This window comes from Dermacentor andersoni, chromosome 2 (genome assembly GCF_023375885.2).
Source record: "Dermacentor andersoni chromosome 2, qqDerAnde1_hic_scaffold, whole genome shotgun sequence".
In the NCBI taxonomy this organism is placed as follows: domain Eukaryota; kingdom Metazoa; phylum Arthropoda; class Arachnida; order Ixodida; family Ixodidae; genus Dermacentor; species Dermacentor andersoni.
The window spans coordinates 179,371,008-179,398,189 of NC_092815.1; the positions used below are offsets into that span (position 1 = coordinate 179,371,008).

General features: G+C 45.0%; 1 protein-coding gene across 1 annotated transcript; it reads right to left on the minus strand.

Moving 5' to 3' along the window:
* LOC129387405 (uncharacterized) lies at window positions 1-26,108 on the minus strand. Its single transcript, XM_055076330.2, has 8 exons — window positions 25,955-26,108; window positions 20,012-20,179; window positions 19,657-19,716; window positions 17,763-17,953; window positions 10,615-10,782; window positions 7,804-7,887; window positions 5,887-5,996; window positions 1-535 (listed from the first exon to the last, which is right to left on the minus strand). Exons 2-8 carry the CDS (start codon window positions 20,031-20,033, stop codon window positions 196-198), a joined length of 975 nt encoding a protein of 324 aa, XP_054932305.2. The 5' UTR covers window positions 20,034-20,179; window positions 25,955-26,108; the 3' UTR covers window positions 1-195.
* Window positions 26,109-27,182: the final 1,074 nt, after the last annotated feature.

Consider the following 27,182-nt stretch of genomic DNA (forward strand, 5'->3'; position numbering starts at 1 on the left):
GTTCTTCGCAAATTATGAGCTCCGTCACCGCAATGAAGCGAGGGCAACAAATATATTTTGTAACGAGGAAGGAAAGCGATGGGATATATTAAAAGCGATTTTGCGAGAGAATGTCACAATAAACAATAATAGCAAACTGACGCCCCAAACTATACGTTGCTTTACTGTCCGCATAAGGTCGCGTCTTTGTCAGCGTTACTGCCTAAGTTGACCTTGACAATATAAACACTTGAGTTCTGTGGTTTCGTTATACTGAGACAGTTGGCCCAAATGCACGTGGTAATATTCGACTATACGTGCCACAAGGTCGGCGAAGAAGGGCTTGCTGCTGTCGGCCATCTCGAAGGCCACCACCAGAGGACCGGGCAGGAGCTTGTCGACGAGCCGCAGGCAGAGCCGCCACTTAGGCACCGGCTGCGGCCGCTGGCTTCCGGTCAGCATGAACATGGCGTGGCCCCAGAGATCCTCCTTTCCTTTCAGGTAGGGGGACAGGTAGACGGTCGTGTGGAACGCCATGTAGGCCAGCACGTCGCTCCTGACCCCAGCGAAGGACGGGAAGGAAAGAAAAAAAAGCAAGGGAAGCGCCATGTGATGTGATCACGTCACTGAGAACGGAGAAAAAGAAAACACCCAACCAGGCATGTCCAGTGCGTGCTTCTACGTTCCACGTTGCGTGTACACACTTCGCGCTACGTCGATTTCGTGCTGTGTGCCTGTTTTCTGTGCGGTGTAAATGTCAGGCAAGTTAAGCGACCAACTGCACCAGCTAGTCAGAACAGCATTACTATAGTTGTCCAGATGGTACGGACGACCAGATCCTTGCCGCGGGGGTCGCTATACCAGGCGGAAAAGAAATCTTGCGCATCTCACCGGAAATCACAAAGGACTCGCCACTCCTTAATACGTTGACCAATTTCTCTCTCCCTCTTTCTCTCGCTTTTAATGCATTACCATTAGGAATGTCATAGTGGGGAAAAAGCGAATGTGTGTGAAGTGTGGGAAGCTCGCCACGTTGTAGGGATAAAGGGATGATGGGAGAGAGCTAAAAGAGTGTGTATGCGTGCGCGCGCGCACACACACACAACACAATATATATATATATATATATATATATATATATATATATATATATATATACAGGGTGTTTTTAGCTGCACCAAATTTTTACAATTGGAAAACTATAAATCACGGTAATGCTATGTTTACCATTGGACTGTACAGATTGGCAGCCTCTAGATACAGAAAAATTGCCGCGATTACGTGCGTAATTGGCGAAGTTACGGTAATTAAGTTTCTAATTATCAACAATAGGTGGTTACAGCAAATGAGTACTTTGGGGCCCACCCTCGACACTACCTATCCCAAAGATAAAATTTTGAATAGCGGATTTCATATGAGAGCTTCGCGAACAATTAGTTCCCATTGGCAAGCGCCTTCAAACCGAAATTGGGTGGAAAGAGAGCGTCTACGTCGTCGATGTCGTCACCCCCCTGCCTTTCGTCCCGTCTCGGAGGTCACTGCAGGTCCGGCCCGCGAGCAGCTTGCGTTATCTCTTTGCTATCTGCGGCATTGGCCTAGCGCTGCAGTGCCGGCAGTCCGCCAAATTGACTCCGTCATTCCATTGGGCTCTACGTGTCCACTTCCACCGACGAAATGCCGCTTCAGAGGCCCAAAGGAGTGACGAAGTAAATTTGGCGGCCCGCCTGCATTGAAGAGCTAGGCCATAGCCGCAGACAGCAAGGAGATAACGCAAGCTGCTCGCGGGGCTGGACCGGTGGTGACCTCGGAGACGTGACGAAAGGCGGAAGGGGGGGGGGGGGGGATGGTATTCGGCGCCAGCGCACGAATACGAAACCATTACGGCTTCCACCTTGCTTCTGTGAGATAAGCTGTTGGAAACGCAACTGAGTTTTCGCTAAGGCACTGTGCTCCAAACGCGCTGCAAATTGTGGAACGGTGGATTGAAGACGTGTGCAGTAGTTGGCTGCGAAAATAGCAACTGGCATATCAAGGAATGAAATGAATCTGTGTGACCAAGCTCACGGGCCGCTGCTACTGAGGGACAGTTTGTGGTGCCGGCCGTTGGCGATGCCCGACTTCGTTGATCCGCCTGCGTTGTATCGCTGACTTCCAGACTTCAACTCCGGAACGTCGGGAAGGGTGAGTACCACTCGTTAAATGATGACGAAGGGAGTAGCGCCGCTTCCTGGCACAGTAAGTTTCTCGCACGTTATCTACACACATGTAACCCATATGTAATTGATGGGTTTTATGGCGCAAGGGCATCATTGGCCAAAATTGTACGCAAACTTACGCCCACTCTGTCGCCAGCGTATGAAGAATAACTACATGCTCGCACACTTAATATATGTGCACTTTATACGCACAGTAAATGACGGACTACACCAACAGCATACGAATGGTCCAACTTGAATGTTTCTTGATGGCTCAGAAGAGCAAGCGATTTACTAGCGATAATACATTTTTGATACAAGGTATTACAATGCACAAAGCTGCTACGTTTCAAACCTTGTGCGCAGTAAGAACAAATCTATCGGAACAGAGCACACTCACGAGCGATGGCAGAAAATAGTGAGATAGTGACCGCACCGAGGAACTTTACTGACTCAGAGAAGATAACAAGCGGCTGCTTCAATGTATTTGCCAAATAAACAACGAAGAGCAAAACACACTGATCCTGATTCAGTCCATAAGGGGAAAGTTTGGATAGCTTGGCACACATTTATCCCCGCGTTTAGAGCAAGCACCATATTGTCACGTGGTAGTGACGTTAAAGAACACAGTAGCAGTACTGTGAAAGACAAAACTAGCTTTTATTGGGCGAACCTGTGCCCACAAAACAGGCTACACTTAAAGCACAACGATAGCGGTGAACACAGTCGGCGATCGTCGAAAATCTGATCAGCGGGTCAAGCGCGTCGGCTTTTATACTGCAGTCGTCGAATGTTCCAGACTAATCGTTCGGACCCGCGTGCCTTCCACAAAGTTCTACACCATTCGCGTCACGCGATGAAATCGGATAACACAGGGTTCGGCGACAACAGAGAGCCGAATAGAAGCATCGATAACTTTCCAGAAACTTCGGATACATGCAGGCGCATCCCGCGCTGTGCGATTACATTTGTTAGGCGGCGAAACGTGGTCGCCCGATAAAGATAAGTACACGCGTCAATATACGCTGCTCACGCCGTTTGAACATAGCTCAATCAGCTCCGAAAACGCTTTTACATGTTCTCTGAAGCTGTGGCCAAAGCTTCCTGTCGTGTACTCAGTCACCATCTATTACATCTCCCGAAACAGAGGTTTGCTAAGCCGCACCGACGTCATACACAACCATTGTAAATACGGAGGCAACGGCAGCAGCTGAGGCAAGCAATGTACGCGTTAACACGTGATCAAACATGGCAGCGCCCGCGGGATCGTCGGGAAAAGGGTCAATGCTGATCTTCCTATTGCGGCGCATTGATTTGGTTGCTTCTTGAACCTCTCTGCTTGCTTCATCTACCTCAGGCTCAAGGGACTTTATTAGAATCTGTTCCGTCGTCTCCCTCAAACGCATACTGCAGCCACAAATATTTCAGTTCATTTCATTTATTATCACCTTGAAGGCCCGCAGGCAATACACAAGGGGGGGGGGGGGGGGCAATACAAACACGGGTAAGAGTGGTTACGTACAAAACAACTAAAAAAAGGACACAATGCTGGCTTTGATATTTTGGTTGTTATGGGAGTACAATGTACCAGCGACGGTTAAGCCGACTTCTACCTGCATCTGTAGCGAGGCAAAAGGCGGTGGAAGCAGCTGTAGTGGTGCTGACGATGGTGCAGGCTGTTCGAGAGCAATCTTTGAACAAGCTAGTGAACGGCCTGGACAGCGGCACGAAGAATCACCCCACGGACCCATCGCCATGGTGACACTAAGCAGGACGCTTAAGCGGCAGTCGGCCCGCATCCAGCAGTAACGCGTAACTTTAACTTGGCACTTGATTAGACCGCTTATGTAGGTCTCACGTGCTGGAAGTGTTCCAAATGATATTGCCACGGGGCAGGATTAGTGAAGCGTAGGTGTATTTACAAGCGTATACAAGTTGTAGGAACATTGCATGCACAAGATGGCTGCCCGAACTAGCCGCACGCTCTCCTCGACAAATCGTCGTCCTTGTTCATAGTCTTACTATGACTATGCTCAACTGCTCCGTAACAATATCTTCTGATACAGAACTGTTCCATTCCGCAGTGGGAGTGACGTTGACTAAATGTAATAGTATTTTAACCTGAATTATGCAAACAAAGATTTTCACGTCCTTGAAAGTTTGCAGCTCGTATCGTGGTACGTTTGAGCATTTCCATTCTAAATGTGATTTTTGCATCTCTTTTCGTTTGCCCTTGACGATCACTGAAAATAGGTGAATCGAGTGCGACGTTACGTAGTGTACATTACAGACGGACAAACATTTCTACCGCTTAACTACTTATCGCAGTAAAGAGAAAAAGAAACTGAAGTGTATAGAAGAAGTCAGATAACTGTGATAACACTATCGTGAGGGATTTAAATCTGTTGCACGCGTCAATGAGCGCGTTTAGATTTGAACGAACGCCAAACGCACACGTTCAATCAGTCTAGATTGTCGCGGGTATGCTTGATGAAATCTCGCATTGTTGGTTTTACGCCAGGAGATGGACCAAGGGTAGGCAAAAGTGAAATCGAAGGGGCCTGCCCAATTCTTCTGTGCTTCAAATCAGGCAGGACTGGTGGTATACCTGGCATAATTGCGCAGTGGGCTCTCGAAGATCGAGCTGTGATATGGCTGCTACTGGCTACTTCGGGCCATGCAGCTATACACAGGGAAGATGCCGCACTTTTGAACGTAGCGCCTAGCAAATGACGCGAAGCGGTAGAGGGGCGAGTTTTTAGAATTGCTACTCTAGACCATCGTAATCTATCGAGAAGCTCGCTCAAAAAAAAAAAAAAAGAGAATAAACAAGCCGCAGGTGAAATAGACAAGTTTTAGTTGCAGACATCTATCATCCAATGTATTTGCACGCGTCGCTGTTTTTTTTTTTTTTTGTGGGGGGGGGGGGGGGGGGAGAGATTTCGGTGGCCTAGACATATAGCCGGAAGCAAAAGTCCGCCTCTGACACTATGACGGTCTAATTCCGTCAATGCAACGCAGCAAGTGCACCAAACATTCGACGTGTACACTTCTTGGGGAGGTTGGTACGCGCCGCCCGCTACAAAGGCACACGTCTCTCTCGGGTCGCTGCGGTCCTGAGGGGGTTGAAACAGTTGTTCATTGCGAAAAGTGGCTCAGCACTTCTGGTCGCTTCTTTTCGAATAGACACACAGGAGCCAGTCCTTCAAGTAAATATAAATTCATAGTTCATTTTACGCGCGTGCAATTATTTACGGTATTTATTTATTTATTTCAAAATACTGCGGGCAGCAGTAATAAAATAAATAATATAATATTATAAATAAATAAATAAATATACAAATAAATAAATAAATAAATAAATAAATTTACGGTATCTCTTCGCCTGCTCGTACAAATGAAGATGGTTGACCATTTCATTCTGCCATTGGTAAACTAATAGGCTAATGAACTAGCATTCTCTTTTGTTGTTATTTTGGATCTTTCCTAAACATAGAAGTTAAACGCGTGTATACTTGTGTGCTTTATACTTAATATGTGTACTAGGCCGCTGTGAATTTTAAGTTTGGCTAGATTCATAATCGCTCTTTTTATTATTTGTACTTCGAGGGTATAAATAATGGGTAAAATAAATAAAAAAGTTCCAGCATAGGCTTCAACGCCAGTAGCGTGATCGGAGAAAATGGTGCGTTGCTTAAGGACTGATACTTACGGCTTCGACTCCAAGAGATCCTTTAGTGCCCCCATTTGCACGCTGTTCTTTACGAGGTACGTGGCGTTATTGCCCAAGTAATCCTTCGTTCCGTTCATCATGGAGAGCAACTGAAGAAAGGAATGAGCAGAAACAATCAGGTGAATCAAAGGCAAGCGATACCTTCACGATAGACGTACTGAAATGCTCTGATGGGACCGTTATTGGTTAACCCTACTTCTAAATGCTATAAGACGTCTGGCTGCTGCGGCATATAGAGGTGTCGGAGTCCACGTGGTAGTTGATTTAGAGACGCGCTGGCGTATTAACTTTCCCAGCACTTCAGGACATACCATAAGACATGCTGTGGTTAGCGTCTTGTGAAGCGTAAACGTGTTTTCTTCTTTTTTTTTTTTTTGTGGTGGGGGGGGGGGGGTGGTCCTGTGTTCCAGTTCTGGTGTTTTAGCACAGCGCGGCGTGTTCGACAGAGGAGTGCTGCGCGTTCTGTGAGCCAAACGGCAGTCCTGTGTTCTTTCTTGCCGCCCCGAAGAAGGTCGCAAGTGGAACCTGGACTTGCTGCCTGCCCCGCGATTACGACCGCAGCATTAATGTAGTTGGTATCGCAATAAAGCATCGGCTTAACATTAGTCGTTGATAAAGAAATTAAGGCAGCGCATTCATTATCGGTACAAGGCGACGCTTCCGCGAGGAGTGCCATGTATTTCCGAATGCAGTATAGTATACGGTATAGTATTACTAAGACATTTACTTCGTAAATAATTGCCATCGTAACCAACCTAATTACTGACATAGCCTGAATAATTAAGTTATACTTATTGTCGTGCTTTTAAATTATCGGGAAAAGGCGTTGTTGATGGAAGAGATTGCGCAATGCCACGTCGACTTATTAACAATTGAGAGACTACGAGCGATTTCGAGGTACACATGCTGATTGACGTTCTAGACACAATCTTTGCAGAAATTGCCCCTTGTTCGCTTAGTGAGTACTACGTGGAACCCCAGTGCATTGTTATCACCTGTGCCATCTTTATAAGATACTGTTCTTTCAAACGAAATATCCGCAACTATCACTAAACTTTGATGCGCACAGTATTGCAACGCACGACGATTTTAATGAAATGCATTCTCATATTTGAGTGGATGTTTGACCTGACGTGTTCTGTCGACAGTGGCGGAGGAAACATTTTTCTTTTCTCGCAACGGCGTACGAAAAATTAGTAATTTGTTCATACGCTATAAGCAGGTGCTTCAATTATTTAATTAAAAGAACACGACATGACTGAACTTATACTAAAGGACGAATTATGGGTACTCAGTATAGAATACACAAGTGTTCATCCTATTCCCTTTTCAGCGTCTTCGAACAAGATTATGTAACCATGACTTTTACAGCATATGATAACGTGGGACGGAATGAGATAAGTTTGTCCTCATGCATTAAGGGCCGATGCCGCATAATGGCATATGAAAAACACGGCGACATGAATTTTGATTGTTTAGAGAACCTTTTTCGCCAGAACCTTCTTCGCTGTGTCGTTCTTGCGAACGAAAACTAAATAAAAAGGGTGAAGGAAAGAAGTTATCATTCTGCTAACCACTTAAGCCAACCATTAAGAAATGACAGTGGCGTCGGCACTGTAGAGCCTCTGCATTTCAAAGCGGATTATTGTAAATGATATCTAGTTTCATCGAATCCTTCAATATACAAAACACCGGTCAGGCTGCTTACCGAGTCAGCTTGCTCAGAAATATGATGAGATTACTGTGGTACAAAGCCACTAGGCTAACTAATTAGGACCGACTAGGGCACCAACTGGCAAAACGTTTTACAGCAATAGTGTATAATATTATCATCAGCTTTTGTGCAGTAAATTATTCGAAATATCGAAGTTTGTGAATGGTGAAGGCGTCCGTTACCGGCATAAACATACGGACGTATGCATGGGAGGTGACCGCGTAGAAGTTCATTTGGTCTGTAACATGCTTGTCGAGCAGCGACAACTGCAATAAAGAAGAAAAAAAAAGCAGGAAACAGTCAGTCTTATAGCGCCGGCTGCCTAAGTACACGCTCAGTTTTGCTCAGAGCGAATGCGCCCATTGGGCAGCAAAAGTGTAATGTGGGATTACATCACATCAATGCAATTTACTTTAACAGAACAAGAAGTAAACGTTTCTCTTAAGGTATAATAAGAAGAGACTGTAGACGCGTAACTGGTAGAAGCTTTTCTGCGAGGAAGCACCAAGGAAAGCACAAGCAAATGAGAGATATCAATAGCAGTTTAGACAGCACATGCATGCAGACACTTGAGCTGGAATGGAAATGTCTAGCGCCCAGTTAGTTGATAAATCACGTGATAGCGCTGGAACAGCCATAAAGAGAATGATACTTATCCTCGAGGTGGAAATTAACCATGCTGAACAGGTAATAAATCACAGGTGATTAGGAGGAAGCTTCCCATCGGGGCGAATTCCGATTTCCCGATTCGAATGTAAAGCGAAGAAATGTGTTTATGAAGCAACCGCTCGACCCATTTGAATGAAATCTGTTGCCGTTTGCGAGAAGAAGTCAAAGTGCAGTCAGTATAGAAAGCAAAATCTCGATTTGTGGTCAAGAAAGAGAAAAACCAAATTGCAGAAAAATTGGTAAGCTCAAAAAAAACTTGAAGCACGAAGTTCCCAAATCAGTAATTCTTCACTAAAAACAGATATAGCAGTTATGTAAGCTGCAGCTATCAGAATCTAAAGTGGACAAATGTGATGTTTGAAATGACAGCTTACTTGAAATTGTTGCAAAGTTACGAGGGTTCATGCAGGGCTCCGGAAACAAATAGCGATTTACTCAATGATCGGTGAACAACGCATCAATTTTGTATGCTTTAGGTGTACCATTAGAGGCAGATTACACAACTGTGATGTTCGTAAGTATCGTAAACGTTATGGCTGAGTTTTTCTTTTTCGTTCCTGCAGTTTTAAACAAATTTCGAAAAAGAAACAATCCAAATTAGGAATTTATTTTTACAATCCCTAGATGTAAATTTCTTTCTTTTAACTGCAGCAAACCTCCCCGGAATCCGTGCCGTGGTGGCCGAGAAGAATGATTTCTTTGTTCCCACGTAATTACATAGGAGATCCCGAGCTAAAACTTTTTCGTAGGCAAGCAAAACGAACAAGCAGCTGGCACATGATCGCTGCTTGTGCGTGAAGGCAACGCTATACACAAGGAAGCCCTAAACAGAAGAATAAACAGGCGCCGTATTGAGAAAATTATCTAAAGGCGTGTTCCTATTGACCGGACTTTTGTTGTCCACTACTCATGATAGCGATCGACAGAATAACACGGTAATTTTCGCGCATAGCGACAATTATCTTGTAAATGTAGGTCGGGAAATCTTGTAAATGCATACTCACGAATCTATATACGTGTAAATATATAGGCCACGAAGTTTAATCTTTGGCTTCGTTTTGCACGCCGGTCCAGCGGTAAGCAGGAAAACGGCCGAGATGGGCACCACACGGCATGACGAAACGCGTGCGTGGGGCCACGAGCCGTTCAGTTACGCCATGACTGTAAAACGTGGACGCGAAAAAGCGTCACTGTGCAGATAGCGTGGCCGTCGACGAGGAAATAGAACATGTCCTATTTTCACGTCGGAGCCGCTAGACCAGGATGCGCAGCGCGCTTTCTGGACCTCCCGACCATGGAGGAAGGAAAAGGTTAGGAGGGAGCATCACGCAACGCATTTGAAGCCAAACCTGTCGGCCCAACGTGTGATCGCACGTAAAAATGCGTGGTTGGTTTGAATGTTCCCGCTCTGCAGGCAGAGCCACGGCAGGTGCAGTCGATCAAGCGCGCAGCAAATAAAAAATATTGGCATAGCTACTTGGAACCACAAACTTTCCTAGAATAATTACTACAGGAAACTATGGCGCTGCAATCATTCAGCGACCACTGGAATGAGGGGTAGTAGATGAATTTGTATGATTTTCGTGTTTATGGATTAAAACGTTCTTGGGGGCTTTGTTTATTACGCTTTATATACCTTCATTATGGTAAATTTCCGAGCAATCTATACTTTACGTTGTGCAGAGGACACTGCGAACACATACAACCAACACTAATTGCAATGGTTCAGCTTGTCGAGGTGAACAAATCGAAACTTACCAAGCGTCTGAAAGCATTGGCCTCCCCTCGATAACTTCATACGGGCGTTTTATGTCGCGTGTCAGTGCATGTGTTCGTGGCGTAATAGTTTCAATATTGGACTTCTGGGCTAGGTGTTCTGCGCTCGAACCCTGCTTTCGGACAATGTTTATAATCCTTGATTAGTTATCTATTATGCATTACTTTGTCTAAAATGACGAGTTTACAAAGTCACAAAAACGTTTGAAGCCACAAGGACGAAGCATAGGCAAAAAATACGCGTACTTCCCATAATTCCCGTGCTGGAATGTTGCTGCCGCGAGCGGGAGTCGAACCCTTGTCCCTCCCGCTGTGAGAAAAGCGCCATAACCGCCGACCCAAAGCGCCCGTAACGGTAGATTAGAAAAATCAATCAATCAATCAATCAATCAATCAATCAATCAATCAATCAATCAATCAATCAATCAATCAATCAATCAATCAATCAATCAATCAATCAATCAATCAATCAATCAATCAATCAATCAATCAGTCAGTATAGTGAACGGCGAGTACTCATTCCAGCAAGAACAAGCGAAGTGAGGAACCTTGGCCAGATCGAAGGCGACGTCCGCTACAGCGTCGCACAGGGTGTCGCTTCGGTCTCCCGACGGCGCCCACGAGGTGAAAAACTTGCAGGCCAGAGATGAGAGTTTCTTCTTGCTGGCGTCAAGCGCGACGTCCGCTCGGCTCACGAGGATGTCTGGCTCCCCTAACTGTGGAAACCGTAGAAGGACACGCATCAACTGAGTTTCACGCATGCGCAGTTAAACTTTGAGTACATAAATGTAGTGCAAGAGCAAAAACGTCCTCAGGCAAGTTTTGTGGCAGAAATATTTATAGAACGACTTTTTGCACAAATCCCTGACGATGAAGCGGCATGCATGCGATATTAAAGCAAAGGCAGGCGAGGCGGCGGGCGGACCCTGCTTCGCTGCAGTGTCGTGGCGTGCGGCGACCACACCAACGCAACGTCGCGAACATATTAGCGACAAACTTACATTGTTACCTGATGAAGCCCAATTGTACGCCTTCAAGATATTGCGAACGTGCCTCGAGGCCAGCGCTTTAACCGAAGTGCACTAGAAGTAAAGTCTTAACATGTCGTCGTCGCGAATAAAATTAAGGTAGAATGCGCGAGAACGACGAGCACGCAAAACACCACTTAAGTTTATACATTGTTGGATTATTATTATGAAAATCATTTACACCTCAATATGAAAAACCAACATGCCTGAATTGCCATGCTAACAGGAACGAAAGTTCGTGCCATGTCGCCAAAGTTAACTGCAGTAGCGCCATCTGGTAGGTAGAAATGAAAACATTGGTAGGCAGAATTCAAAGGCATCTCGAGTCTAACTGCGGCAAAAACAAACAGACGATCCACATAACGACGGCAATATTTCGCCAATACTTTGTCGTCAGCGTGAAGAAGCAAAGGCTGATTTGACCACTCAGTTCTTATTGGCACGACGAAGAGCGAATTATGATGGAATCGAGTGGTTCGGTAGCTGCCATGTTGCATAACCGGCGGGAAGCTTCCAAACGAACTTACAGGCGACGGGCGAAATTTTCTGGCTATCCGAAAACCGTCGACGGAACAAGCGACACGGATTTTGGTCGCTTGAAGTACACGTGCATGTAGTTCAGTCTTGCTAACCAATAGGCGAAGGCTCCAATAAAGCGATCGCTTTATAGAAGCCTTCGCTTCTATAATACATAGATAGCTAGATATATAGCTAGCTTTCTATATATCTATAGAAAGCTGCTTTTTATAAATGGATAGAAAGTGATAACTTATAGAAAGAATGATACTTTACGAAGCGATAGCTTTGTAGAAAGAATGATGCGCTTGAAGGGGTATCTTGCTTTAGTGAGAATATTCAGGTAGCATTTGTCGTTTCATTGTTCATTTCCGTAGAGTACGAAGCTGTTAACCAGCACATCTGGACCGGTAGCATAGGTGGCTATAGAAATAAGCCGATCCCTAATATGTCACTTGTCTGAAGAGACGCGGGCGCGGAAGGTGACTGCCATCCTCCTTTCGCGCCGCCAGAGTCCTCCCCAGCAGCCACCGCAAGAAGAAAGGGTTGCGGGAAAAGAGGAGGGCTCTCCTGCCCGTTAGCTCAGGCACCCCCGAGGCTCTCGCAGAGAGAGCACGTGACGCACGCGCCCGGCGACTCGGTTGAGCGAGAGCAAGCGCCCTTTCCACCGGCGCCTTTGTATCGGAGTGAAAGTCTGACCGCCACCACCTCTCCTTGCACCTCCTGCAGAGCGACTACGACGTACTTGCTTTGCAGGAGGTGTACGCGACTGCAGATGATTTGCGTCTGTCTGACCGTCACCACCTCTCCTTGCACCTCCTGCAGAGCGACTACGACGTACATGCTTTGCAGGAGGTGTACGCGACTGCAGATGATTTGCGTCTACCTCGCTATGTGAGCCACATCCTCTCTCTTTCTCTACAATCTTTCACTTCCCGCTCCCTCTCCCCTGACGACACCTCGCCGTGCTCCCTCACGGGTTGCAGAATCAAACGTCTTTCTTTTCTTTAGATCACTATCCATCTGACCGCCACCAACCACGAACCAACAACCGGCCACCACAAAACTGGTGAAAGAGCCACAGAAAGCTAGTGGTTTACAAAAGAAAAAAGAAACATCTTCTAGCAGATCTATGCGACTTTGTCACGTATTTGTCAAAGACGAGCGAAGCTATGACCTCAGTCATGCCATCGTAACGAAGCTTCTGGACACTATAGCACTCTATGGATGTTTACACCTTATAAGGTGCTTGTTTGTCCCTTTGCTAACATCCCTAAATGTATGGTCATAAATTTTTCTATCGTACACGATAGCGAGCTCAAACTACACTTGCGACATAAGAAAACTAAGTATTATTTCTGACCACCTGATGTTCACCAAAATATCGGACATGCGATGTCTGACAGCGGTAGCTAGTAATGTTTAGTTTATAAAGAACCGCCTGGGGTTCTTTAACGTGCACCTAAATCGAAGTACACCGGTGCTTTCGCATTTCGCCCCCACCGAAATGCGGCCGCCGTGGCCGGGTTTCGATCCCGCGACCTCGTGCGTAGCAACCAACACCATAGCCACTAAGCAACCACGGCGGGTATTCGCTGCAGCAAAAAGGCGGCTCGGAAGGGAAGCAGTCGCCACTTCTTTCGGTGAGCATAAAACAGAATGATTGAATTTTGACCACGTATGAACTTTAAAATCCTTCATTAACGTTAAATATAAAAAAGGTTGTCTAAAACCCTTATGCCTTGCATAATATGATTAATTCATACAATGTGCCTTGTACAGGTTTGGGGGTGCTGGGTTGTAACATTACACTAAAATTCAAATTGTGGCCAGAGCAGCTACTGCTGATGTAGATGAAAAAGACACCGGAGCCAGTGCACTATTGTCTGTAGTACAAGATTGAAACGTTTCTTTAGATTGTTGTTTTTGTATGACATACAGTGATTGGCCAAGAAGCGTTTTTAATCAAATTGCAACAAAAGTTAAACTTGGCGCATTAGAGCACGGGTGAGCGAAAAAAAGATCAATCTAGAAATGAGAACACTGCTATAATGAAGTTTGAGATCAAATAATGTACAATCAAGAGTTAAAAAAGAACACCAAAAATAATTTTTTAGATTTATTAAGGGAACTGTTGTGCCCCAAATAAAATTGTAAATTGCAAGAAAAGCATCCCTGTTGCTCAATTTTAGTGAAGACATGCCAAGGGCGAGAATGGCTGGCGAAGTCAGTGATAGCCTCTGGCGAAACGAGACTTCCGAAAGATTTGTTGTCTTAAATATCGGCGTCAAGGCAGAACAAGATGCGCAGTAGATTCAGGTGCGAAAAAAACAAACACACAAAGTGGACCAGACCAGGCCTGTGCAAGTAAAGGTTGAACCGCATAATGCAGCAGCACTGTTTTGTAAAAGAAACTTCAAATTGTTTCTAGAGACATCGCTTATTGCTCAATGCACTTCGCGGAATTTTGAGTTACGGGGAACTTTCAGCGCTCAGTCGCGGTTACGTAAGTGGAAGTCGGGCGAACAGACATAACATAGGGCAATCGAGGGATGCTCGGGTGAGTGAGAACTCATAAGCATCCCTCGATGCTGGCACGGAGCTAGATCTTAAGAGGAAACTTTAGTTCGGGGACATCTATCTAAATGCGTGGTAAGGCGGAAATGGTTTTTCTCATCAACCACGGCACTGAGTTTGATGAGTGATGCTATGTGGCGTTAAAAAAAAACACACTTAATATCTAGTGACTGTGGGAATCGAATTTTTGATTGAGGCTATTAATTTTTAAGCTTCTTAGAAACTGCGACATTTGCGAAAAAACACAGCTATGAAAAGTACCTCACAAGAAATTGTTCTTGTGCAAGTTGCTGCTTAATTGGGTGCTAAGAACGAAGAGAGGCGCAGAGAGGCGCCAATTCTTCGTGTTTATCCCTTTTTTCTTGCACCCCTGCTTCATTAGAGTGTAAAAGTGGGCGAGAAGCTTGATCTTCGTGGAAAAAAGCAGCGCCAGAAATAACGGCAGCGCAAGGCAGCGAAATACACTGGACAATTAAGCGCCTGTCCTGTGTATTTCTATGTCTCGTGTTGCCGTTAATTTTGCGAGAACTTTTACCCTGCTTCACGTTCTTGTATTTGGCGCCAGAAACAATGTGCATAGTCAGACGAAACTATGAAGCTTTCAGCTTTGTAATTCAGCAATGGAAAACGGCATCACAATTCTGTGAACTGCACTGAATGGTACAGTTAAAGTGGACAAAATTGATGTATTATACACCGCTCTCAAATATACCGCTAATGCGTGAGTAGTACCTTTACGAAACTCTTGTAAACTTCTTAACCATTCCACGTAATCTGTAAAATGATATGTCAAATTTGTTCGTTTTAGATGCTCTAACGGATGCAGTTTACAAATAAGGGATATGTATTTTTTGATGCAGAGTTATTTTTTCAATCTTACCGCTCTCTGGCAATATTTACTAAAAAAAAAAATCTCGAACACTATATCAAACCTTTGCTTCCTACAGACATTAGCATTGAACTTTCTGTCTCCAATGCAATAGTTTATATCGAGATAGACCCAGTGGTTGTATTACAAAAGCATTTCTGACTTTTACGTCTATATGAATCGGCGGCACTGGAGTTGGCCCCGAGCTAAACCTCCCTCTTAAGGGTGAATTTTGGTTTTTCGCAAAGGGACAAACAAAACAACCTTTATGCACCCGCAAGGGTGTTTTAAATGTTTACGGTGATATCGTTTCCTGGATTTGGGGCACTCGCTGTCCCTGTGATGTCACCGTACAGTTTGCTCACGACTGACTTGAGCAGCCATTTATCAGTATTTTGTTTCTTCCCACGATAAAGAAAAAGAAAAGCGCGTGAGCGATGATCCTGCTAGCTATCGCGCCTTTTGCGCCAACACCTTGTTCGCTTTTTATGCTAGAATTTAGAATATTGATCGGAATGATGTCTACAGAGAGGAAAATAACAGCACATCGTATGACATGTTTCTGCAGTATGTAAAGCGCTGCTATGGTGATGCCTTCCCGCCGCAGTACTATAAAAAGCACAGTAAGTTCAGAAAACCACGGATTAATCAAGATCTTTGCAACAGAATTAGACAGTCAGGTAAACTATACCATAACTTTATTAGACTAAGAAATGTGCTTATGCTACACGAATGCAGAAAACTTCGAAAAAAATTAAACTTAGACTAAAACAGAGCTCGCATTTAGTATTGCCCGGCGAGGTTTGCAGCGACCTCTCGTGATTTGAGAAAACCAAGAAGTTTGGCAGGTTAGCTTATAGGGAAACCAAAAGATAGTCTTCCTAAAACGATAAGAATTCATGGCTTTGGGTACGGCGAAGTCAATATGGAGGACAAATTTAACAAGAATTTCTTAACTTCAGGTGCAGCAGTTCAGGCATGTGACCGACCAATATACACGGAAGCGCACATAGCTTCTTCTTGTACGAACCATATTTTCTTGACTCCATGTAGTGAACATAAAAACGCCCCATATCTTAAATAACGAATAACAATACTGGGGCCCTATAACGTAAAACTATTCCAATATGTTTGTATTCCAAGATCTTGATGTCAAATTTGCGTAAACAACGACGCAAGCATCTGGCGGTCACATGCAGGGTTGTCTGAAAAGACCAATCAAACGCTCCCCTCGTTCATAGGAGTTCACTTTGGTTTGCTTGAAAAACGAATAACATTGCCTACACTGAGCGGCTTGTCTTATCTAATTGGCTGACAAGAGGCGAGGAGCACACTCAAGTGGAGTGGGATTCGATGAATCCGAGTCAGTGCACTGAAATTCGATAACAGGATCGAGAGTGTGGTGCCGGCGTCTGCGATTGGTCCGCTTTCCCTTACTCAGCTTGCGGTGGCTGGTCGAAAATCGCGGCGGCATGCAACGGAAGCTTCAGAATGACGCTAAAACGAATCCTTAGCAAAGAAGAGTTGGCAGAACGAGCTCGTAGACGTGCCAAAAGTGCTCGAAAGCGTTACACGGCCGCGCAAAAGGTTTTATTAGGCGCAAGTAAACCCATGCTTTGCGGCAGGTGCGAGTAACCAGTGCCTGAGCGATCGGTAGCAGCCACCTTTTATTCCTTTCGGAACGGGGTAGCCTGCGGCTATTCAGAAGAAAATTCAGTTTTGTTCTTCTTAACTCGTTCACGCCACTTCGACGCGGTGAGTTTTCGCGGTTTTGTGACGACACGTGACAGGCAGGTGAAGTGGGTGCAGCCCGAAAACTTTTGACCAATAGCCGAGGGCTAATGGCGAAAAGGCGTCGAATCAGAAATAACCATTTTTCTTTTGTTCAATCAAATCATGCATAATCAGTGCGTACACGTCATATCATATGGGGAGCTATCGCGGTTTTCGTGATGTCGCGTTGCAGACAGGTGAAGTGGGGGTGGTCGAAAAAAGCTTTTGACCGATCGCGGAGGGCTGATTGCAGCATTGGAATAGAAAAGTTTGGAATAGTTTTACGTTATAGCGCCCCTGCTGCTGGTTATGATCATATTAGGGCCGAATAAACTATACAGGTTGCTGAATAATGTGGCCCATGACAGCATATCTGCAGTCAAGCTTTCGCCACGGGTACTTTTCGAGAAAGCATGAAAATCACTAAGGTAGCAGTCATTCCCAAAGAAGGCTGTCACAATAACTTGAACAACTACTTACTTATCTCCGTGCTATATTTATTTTCGAAACTTTTAGAGTACACATTATGATAAGTGAATAAAAATGATTGGCTATAAAACTTTCAGAGGTACTCTCATGATAGAACTGGGAAATTGAAACCAAGAAGTAATGAACTTATATCTACATCGCAGAAATCCTGAGAATATATAACCTTATTTTACAGATCCCCAGAATGTGCTAAAATAGTCATTCCACTGCATTATTATTATTCCAGATTATTGCAGGAAGGCTTTTAAAAAAAACTGTCAACAGGACCACCAAATTATATTGTACAACTTTTTGGAGCAGGCATGACTTTACCGCTGCTTGATTTCACAATTTCAACACGATTGATTGGTTATTCCTGCTCTGAGTCGTTGCTGCCTGAACATTGCTATTTCTAGTGCGCGACTGAAATCAGTGAAGAAGAATCTGCGTAACGAAGGGTCCGCACCGCTATTAACTTCGACGATGTGTTCGGAGGATTCGTAATCAGCTCCACGGAGACGATGGGCGCGTTGTCGAGCTTGTACAGCAGGATACCCGCCGCCTGCAGCACGTCGCTTGTAGTGACTGTAGCGGCCTTGCTAACCTTGAGTCCAAAGGATGCTAGCACATTCTTCAGTTCATCATCCATGACGGTACCTGCAAAAAATGATGCAAAGTCGCTACAACTCCCTTTGTATTGCGTCGCTATTGCAGCCCAACCTTAAGGTATCCGTAATTTAAAAAGAAATAAAACCGTGTATTTAAATCACATTCTTGATTTCGATCTTACGCCGGCCGTTATTGCACGTTGACAGGCACACAGAAAAAGAAACATAAATAAAAGCAACCCAGAGGACGACAATGATAGTCGGACGTCCGAGCTTGAAATTGGTTGACCTTTTCGTGAGACTACAGCGAGGCCAAGCATACGTCATTGACCTATGCGATTGCCCTGTATGTCGCAGTAGCCGTAATATTACATCCCAACGAGGGGTCTCTGAGAGAATAAAAGTGATGAAGTACGCGACGGCAGTTGATGATGGACGAATGGATCACTCCGTAAATAGAGAGGGTCGCGAACGTATCCTGGCCATCTACGAATTCACAAACGAGACAAGAGTAATACGCATCATTTGATATCGCGTGGCAGGTTCCCTTCCACTCCCCCCTGTCACCTTTCTTGCAATCGTCCTCTTTTATTTATTATATTTTTCACTCCTGGCAAGCCATTCGTCCTTTAGACTAAGGAGCCATCCTTTCAAATAAATGGTCATTTTATTATTTCATTGAGAACCTCGCCGGTGACAGCTAGAGTGGCGCAGGAGACGCCGTTTAGTTGCGACATCGCTCCTATGTCTGAGATCGTCGGGACCATTTCCGACTTTTAAAACTCGTGCCTTTCGCGGAAGGCTGACATCGAGGCGACCACAGTTTACATAAACATACATGGAGGACTCTTATCATTTCCTGTGCTTCTGGCGCCGTCACAACACGGCCAGGCTAACATCTCCAGCGTATCATTAAAGCTTGTAGCTCTCTCTCTCTCACAGGCACACAACGCGGCTGGTGTAATCCCGCGGTCGAATCATGGAAGTTATGAACGTCGCATGCCGAGAAAGTATAGTTGCTAAACACGTCTATCCCGTCGCCCTAGGCATGCAGTTATGCGAGATTCCCGCCTCTCCCCTTTACCCCATCTTCCCCCCATTCGCACTGGACACTTACTTTATTCTACTTCCCTTACAACCGATTGAAGCGAGCGCGACGGTGCGTCAGTTTGGCTTCGCCGGTTTTGCAGCCAGACGCACCGCACATATTTGGAGTTTCAGATGTATGTGACATTGAAATATGCTTAAGCACGGAACAAGAGTACACTTCGATATGATGAAGCCGAAGGCAGGAAAATACTTGGGCAAAGACGTGTATGGAATCTAGTTGGTTGAACACGGCTCAAGGAAACTGCTACACAGCATGGACAATAATTATCAGTACTTTTTCTTAGTTCATAAACCATTGTGATAATTAAAAATAGGAAAATACACTGCAATGCAGTGAATGCTCATGTTTTGTTTGCTGTTACAATGCCATTGCGACGTAGACACTCTGAATTGAGAACCCGCTGGCTGCTTGAAGAAAATGTTCGCAGGTCTTCATGCGATACAACATGTCGCTTAGCGGGCAGCCCTGCCTTTAATAAACTGTCCCCGCACTGAATATAGCAGCACCGGCTGTTATTGCATGGGGTGCTTGTGGCTCGGCTCATTGTACGCGGAGCCTTTGCGTTTGGCTTTCATCGCTTCGTCCGCATCAATTGTCTGCGCCCACATATCCATGCTTAAGTACCCAAATGAGTGACATACCTGTTTTTGTGCAAGCTGTCCAGAGGTTGAACAGGGGCTGGAATTCGGCCGGCTTACCACCTGCGAGAAATGCGAAGGTGAAGCTCAGTTACGAGCTGCTCTGAGCCCGACAATGTCGATTGCGGATACGCCGCAAAACAGACACGCAAACGCACACACGCACACACACAGATGAGAGAGAGAAAGGACCTGTTCGTCCTGTGCACTGTATTGGTTACGCTATGAATCTGCACGAAAATCTACCTTTTGTATTGACACTGTCACCAAATGCACACATATCTGCGCACATCATACCGTTATGGAACACTTATGGAACACTTATGGAACACTTATGGAACAGAGGATTATGTGTTACCGTCCAGCACTGTTCTTGCCATCTCTTCCACAGAGCCCGTGAGGGCGTCGTCGGTAGTGTCGTATTGCTGAGAGTCGCTGGACACGGACTGCCAGTCTGCGCACACGTACTTGTAGAAATTGTCACATGGGTTGCGGCCGCTGTGGATTATGTTGGACAGGTAGCTGGCTGCGCGAAGCCATGAAAGAGTAATTCGAAATGGTGGCACCGGTGAACCAAGAAAATCATTGACTGATCGATTCACAAAGTTTAACGTCCCGAGGCAACAACACTGGGACTACGAGGCACCGTATAGTGGAGGACTCCAGATTAATACTTGTCGACTAGGTGTTCTTTAACGTGCAACTATATAGCTATAAGAACGCGAGTGTCTTTTGCGTTGTGTGCCTCAGAGAAATGTCGCCGCCTAGGCCGGGAACGAACCGCGCGACCTTATGCTCAGCAGCCGAAAAGCGTCACAGCTACTTTTCCACCGCTGTAAATGCACCAAATGTGTCCCGTTCCGAAGAAAACGAAGAAAAAGAAAGGGTAACACCGGCACAACTCTAATATTCTTAATAGAAAGCATGTCAACACAAACGCTTTTATATGTCAATGCCTGCGGCGGTTTGAATAAATTATGCTGCGTGTAAATGTAGTAAACCTTAAGCGATGTTTCGAAGAGTAGGAAGCAAAAAAAAAAAAAAAAGATATCATACAGAACTTGGAAGAGGATATTTACCACTTTGCAGGTGAACACGAACAAATATTGGACTTTGCGGTTAATAATAGGTTATATCACACAAATAGCAGATTTAAAGCAAACTCTATTAGCCTGTAGTTCTTCGCTTCGTGATGTATTAAGTTGTAAATTGAAAAGTTTTACCAGGGAATTATAGTGCTCACATTGCAGAATTTTTTTTAATCTCGTGAGTGCCGCGGTAATAACTTAGAGCTTCAAGATTTTCCACCACGGATGTTTGCGCCAAAGCTTCTCTAAGATTTTTATATATAGTTGATTGTTCTGCATTTTTATCCTATAAGCGCCTTTTCTTAAGCGTAACAAATATGGGTAAACATCGTTCGTTTATTGTTCGATCAGAGAGTTCAGCCATTTTCCGTGTACATAAACAGAGAACTTCCAATTTCGGGAAACTGGGAAACCAGAGCTTACCATATTCAAATCAAATCATATTTTATTCTCCAGCAAGTACCTGGATGGTCACCTGGGCTAAAAGCTGCACGAACAGCTTGACGAAGGCCCAGAAAACCATTACATGGCAGCAGCAGACAGAACGAAATAACAATAGCAATACAGAAGTAGTCATCAAATCAATTCAAGTACAGCAATCAAGTACAGCAATAACACAGAAGTTTTATTAAACGACATATGAAGAAATACGGATTACATGTGCACAAAGTATGTTCGCAGTTGTTTTCGACAAAAACCAGCAGTATATTTATGTTTATTTTATGTTATATATTGTTTTATGTTTTATGTTATGTTTTATGTTATGTTTATGTCTAGGCGCGGCGCGTCTTGAAAAACGCGCGAGAAAGGAGCCCGGTTTCCGCAGGACGCGTTTCTAAATTAACGTCTGAACGCACCGGCGCACCATGCATTTCCGTGGCCACGCACAGGCTTCGCGGCGGCGCCGCTAGAGGGCCGAGTGTCGTCAGGGAAGCGTGAAAGAGGAGTCCCAAGGCAGTACACACGTCATATTTAACTCTTTTCGACGGTGGAAGTAGAGTGTGCCACTACATTGGTTCAATGCTAAACGCATTACCATCGACAGTCATCGTGAGATAGGTTCTGCCAAATTTTTACTGAAGTGGCAAACATACACCGTGTCCGGTCTTTTCTGTTCAATGCCTGCGATGTGGTATATATGTGCAGAGATTCTAGGTGCAGGAGTGACATGAGCGTCTTTTCTTTAGTGAATACATGTGCACTTCCCCAGCCAAGCTTTTGTCCCGTGCTTTCTTTATGTTCGACGATGGCGCTTGAGGCCAACCTTTCATTTCCCGACGCCCAACTTATGTAGTACTCGTGTGGCTCGACTCATTTTTTGAGATTGTCGGTTTCGCCCGTATATTTGAATTCACACTCGCCGCAAGGTATAACATAATCTACGCCAGGCGAATTTTGCATTAATTTGGTCCGTTTTTCGGTTCCCGCTTTTGGACACGTATTTTTCGGTCCAGACAAGTTTCCATTAAACTTATGATTTCATCATTCCTATTGCATGAATACCAACTCCTCCATTGGTCGACGTCGCTGCAAGATGTTACTTGTTCGTCGAGATTTGTTTGAATGTTAGCGCTGTTCGAGTCTTTTCGTTCGAGCTTTCTGCGTAAGCTGTGCTAACGTGTTTTCTTTGCAACTTTTCCGCAGTCCGGCTTGTGACCGTCAGCGTGGTATAGCCGCAACAATTTGGTAATTGTGGCGCCTTAGGAATTTTAATAAATGGACAGTAAGCGAGTAAGCTATGAGCACCTGTATATATTCTTGCACAGCCTACAGTAAGCGCAATTGAAATTGGAGAAATCCCACACTAAGCATAAGAAATTGAAATGATAAGCTAGACGCTATTTTTGTGTCATGGTTGACAAGAAAATGGTCTCAGACAGCATTGCCGACTCCTGATGTGAAAAAGCGAAAGAAAAAAAATCAAGAAAAATGAAAGGAACAACAGCATTAAAGAAGCAAGACACCCAAAGAAAGCGCACGTGAGGAAAATACATGGCAGCGCGAGATGCGCTAGCAGAAGGTCTAGGCGGGGAGGTGCTGGAGGCGCTTGATTTCGTCGGACGCTCTTTCCTGCAGCTCCGTCGTTTAAAGTTAGTTTTCGCTTTGGAACTGTGAAATTCTGCAACCATTCGCCGCACCCACTACGCGTCATAAACGCTCTCCACCAGTACCGAAGTCAGTTATTGCGTCCACTCATGAATCTGCCCCTAAACTTGCCACAAACCCCGCATCGCTTCTGTACTATGCCGCGCAACAGCTACTGGCCCTAACTTCCACCCTCGCGGAGCACTTATTATGATGGTTGCCACAATGTCTTGTAAACCGCCTGCAAATGTAATTCAGTGGGATTGCCGGGGTCTCGCTAGCAAGGTTGGTGAGCTCCGAGAAAGCGTTCGCTTGGGCTCACTTCGAGCTTGGCCGTTACTCTTGGAAGAACAGAACTCTCTTCCTTGAATCTCGGGGTTTACTAGCTACGCAACACCTTCCATCCCAGATCGCCGTGATTTTCTGTCAGGTGGTAAAGCAGGCAAAGCAGCTATACCTGTTCTTACCTCTCTCGTTTAGACGGCATTCTGTTAACAGGGACCCAGGCTGCCCAACTTGCAAACGATGCATGGTCTATCCATCAAGTAAACACACCCTTGTGGGAGTGCCCTGTCAACTACATCTTAAGAAAGACGGTACTTTCTGAACTACGCCACAAGAAGCGTCCCGGCAGCTGGGAGGAGTGGACCACTCCCCCACGAATGTTTGAAAACGCACGGTAGCCGCTTCTGGTACAGCACGTCAAGAACATGCTGAGCCAGGAGGCATGAGCCTACCAGGAGGCCTGGACTTGGGCGTTAGTTCCTTTGGTACTAATAAATGTTATTTCTTTCTTTCGAATGAACGTTATTGTTAACTCTTGGGTTTAGATCGTTCTGCTTGTTGTTGCTGCTATCGTAGGCGCTGTTCCTTTGTTTTTGAGATAAAATGAAGCTTGTGGCAAATTAACGCAACATTTGCAAAACTAATGAAGCTTTGTGTCCTCGCTTCCGAGTGTTCGCTCTACCTAGTGGGGAACAGGCCATGTTGGCGTGACAATTGTACTTACTTATTTTGTTAGGTTTAGTGATAGCAATCTACTGCCTTTATACATGCTACTCGATACGACGCACCCATTCGACAGGTCGCAAATCCCTTCTGGTCCAAGCTTTCTGTTCGTTCTTCATTCTTCATAAACGTGATCTGATGTATCCTCTCATCAATATATTTTACTTGTAAATTATTAGCATCGGCTGGAATAGGCGCTTTTGCGAAAGGCAGTACAAATGCAATGCGCAAAGTGAACACGCCACGTTCTCACGTATGTTTTTAGGACTCTAGGCAAACGCCTGCACCGTGTAAGCGGTCTTTGGTCGTTCTGTGGGAGACTGATATTTTTTCCGCAGTATCAGACGAAAATACTCTATTCCTCTTGCTTCGACACTACCGAGAAAGTGCGCAGAAGTGATTGTGCTGAAACCATCGACAATGATTGTCACACGCGAATAGCCGAAGGCTTCTAGGAGGCTATTCGCTCTTTTGAAAGAATGACGATTTCAAAATCGGATATTTGATGCACGAGTATATGCATCTATCGATCGTTGCTTCAGTGCGTAATGCCGTAAAGAATAGAACCCGTGCCAAGCATATATGTAGCGGCGGTACCGGTGGCTATATACATATAAAGCCTCTTCGTCATACGTGTGTTGTGTCCCAGCGAGCCGGCGCGGTAGGCGACTGCCATCCTCCTCTCCCGCAGCCGCCTCAGTGTGGGAGGGCAGTGGAGAACAGGAGGGCTGTCGTCCCAAAGAGCTCCCTCACAGCATCTAAACCTTCACACAGCCCTAAATTCTTGCGCAACAGGACGTGCCACTCAAAGGGCTATAGTCATTGGCGTTAGGTGTTGAACGTGCCGCGCAAGTACAGTCTATCTCACAGGTCGTATGCAAAACTGTCGAAGCTGCGGGACTCCTTAGCCGATCGGAAGGCCGAATGCCACTCGAGATGTGTTCATCCGCGCCGTGTCGTCTGCTCAGCGGCTGCTGAATTCGCGGTATGCGACGTGCACCCGCAATGGTTCTACCACGTCACGTATCGCGGTAACGTATCATGCACCAAGCCGAAAAGAAAAAAAAAGCCTCATTCTAACCCTGACATGAAGCAGACAGTTACGCCCGGAACTATATTTAGTTGTACAGAACTATCGGTTATGTACGCCTCGTACCTTCGGTAGTGCTGCAAACGACTTGTGAAATGGAGTACAGGCTGAGAGACAGTATGTGCCCCTTGTATCGGACTCTTTGTATCTGCGGTGTAAATCCGACTACCACGAAAACGGAGGAAAGAAGTAAACAAAGCTGTTCGCTTTAAATGTCTATGCTCAGTGCAAGAAAGCATCCCATCCACGCAGAATAACGAAACTGCTGCATTCAGAATGCAGAAATGTAATGTTTACTTACAAGCTGCAAGAGAGGTACGCAGCGGTCCTTCTGTTACCAGGATCGGTCTGATGAGAAGCCACGATAGGCCGAAAAAGGTGTGGTCGTGTGGCAGTATGTTTTGTCCCCATATCACTGAGTGTTTTTACCACGTTTTCAGCACCGCAAACCACTATGCAGTGTATCGAATCGGTATTACGTGCATACTAAAACCATGAACTGATTTGCACTTATTTTCCGGCCTTACTACCGTTAATTGTTATTCCTCGTGCGTCTGATGTTGTGCATCAATTGGTAAGTACTATGTATGTAATTCCAAATAATAAAGGGGTGAATAAATAACATAAAATAACTTCGACTTATACAGTTTGACGTCTCACAAGGAAACATTTGTTCCTTTATTGTGTCTTGTTCACACGTTGTCATTTCCTTCTGAAACAAGCACAGTATTTCTTTTACTTGTTTTTAGGCTACAAATTTTGCTGTCGTAACGCTGAACAAGGATGGGGAAGCGATAAACGGCCCCACTGTAACTTTGCCAGAATGTTCTCAAAGCCAGAAGGGCAGGAAAAGGGAGGAGGAGGAAGTGAAGTGAGGTGCGGGGCTCGCTAAAAAATTTTAGGGTACGAAATTTAAAGTTATCTCGGGCTTTTGATCGACTTAGTCGTGTGCCAACACGTCTGAGCGTAACGGTGGCAACAATGTTCCAAATATCGCGAAATCTTTAAAACATTGGATCGCCGCACGTACCTTCCGCTTTGCAAAACGTGGTGTTGCACTCGACGGCTTCGTGCTCCGTCTTCCGGCGCGTTCCTGAAAAAAAAAAAAAAAGCAAGCGCGAGGAAATTTTTATGGGAGTAGAAGGGTAGTTTCTTGAACGAAAAACAACAAAACGTCGTTGGTATATATATATATATATATATATATATATATATATATATATATATATATATATATATATATATATATATATATATATATATATATATATATATATATATGTCTTTTTTTAAGCATTTATAACAAAATTCAAAGAACGCCGCAACGTTCGTGAACTTGACTAGAGCTAGCGTTTCGTAATTTGCCATATCGATAAACGAACGAACAGCTTGATTTACGCTTCCTAAGCTTCTTGAATCACCGCTAAACGATCGTTCGATCTAGGACAAACAATTGTCCGGCTAATTGGTCTTGCGCTTCTCATGAGGGAAACATGCGCAAGAAAAAGACAATGCTCACAGGCAGGAAAGCGCTTGTCTTAGTCTTCGCTTCCTGCGTGATCTATCTTTTTTTTTTTTTTTGTCGCGCTTAATTTTCGACGTCCGGGTGATCATTTGATCATCGCAGCGGCTGCGCAGCTGCTTGCATAATGAAACGCAGTCCGATCGCTTCATATGAACGTTTACTTTGATCGATAGCCGAACACGTGGCTCTAAATTCAAGCTGTATTCTGGAATCTGAAGGTATACCCGCAGTGTTACTCAGCGGCTAGGACATCTTACTGCTCAACCGCGCTCCATAATGGTCGCAATTTCCGTTTCTAACCGTTGCGGTTACGGTCTCATGAGCGGTGGTACGTGGAAGAGACCTTGAATGCCCGTGAACCCGGATTCGGGCCTACTTTTGATGAACCGCTGTAACGCCAAAATTAACACGAAGTCCTTCTTTAAAGTGGGCAAGGAAGTAATGATACAGATGGAAAGGCAAAAAAGCACCAACTCTTGTCCCAAACCAAAAAACTACATAGCTCCAGCAACTAGCTAGAATAGCCTAGGTTATTAATTAGTGAAGTTGAACGTCCTGAAGCAAAACATGGTTTATCGGGGACTCCGCATCAGAGGATTTCTGATAAATCTTAGACAGAAGGAGTTGTTTTAAGGGGCACTAAAGGGAAACGCTAAGTTAGTTTAGGCTGAGAAAAGTATTCTTTGAAAACTAAATTTTCGTTAATTTGGCAGTGGAGGGCTGGTTATTAGGG

Coding starts and splice junctions, on each gene's coding strand:
- LOC129387405 (XM_055076330.2), bottom strand. CDS start 20,033: ATGGCAAGAACAGTGCTGGACG. Junction 19,717..20,011: donor GGCAAGAACAGTGCTGGACG/GTAACACATAAT, acceptor CATTTCTCGCAG/GTGGTAAGCCGGCCGAATTC. Junction 17,954..19,656: donor GACAGCTTGCACAAAAACAG/GTATGTCACTCA, acceptor CATTTTTTGCAG/GTACCGTCATGGATGATGAA.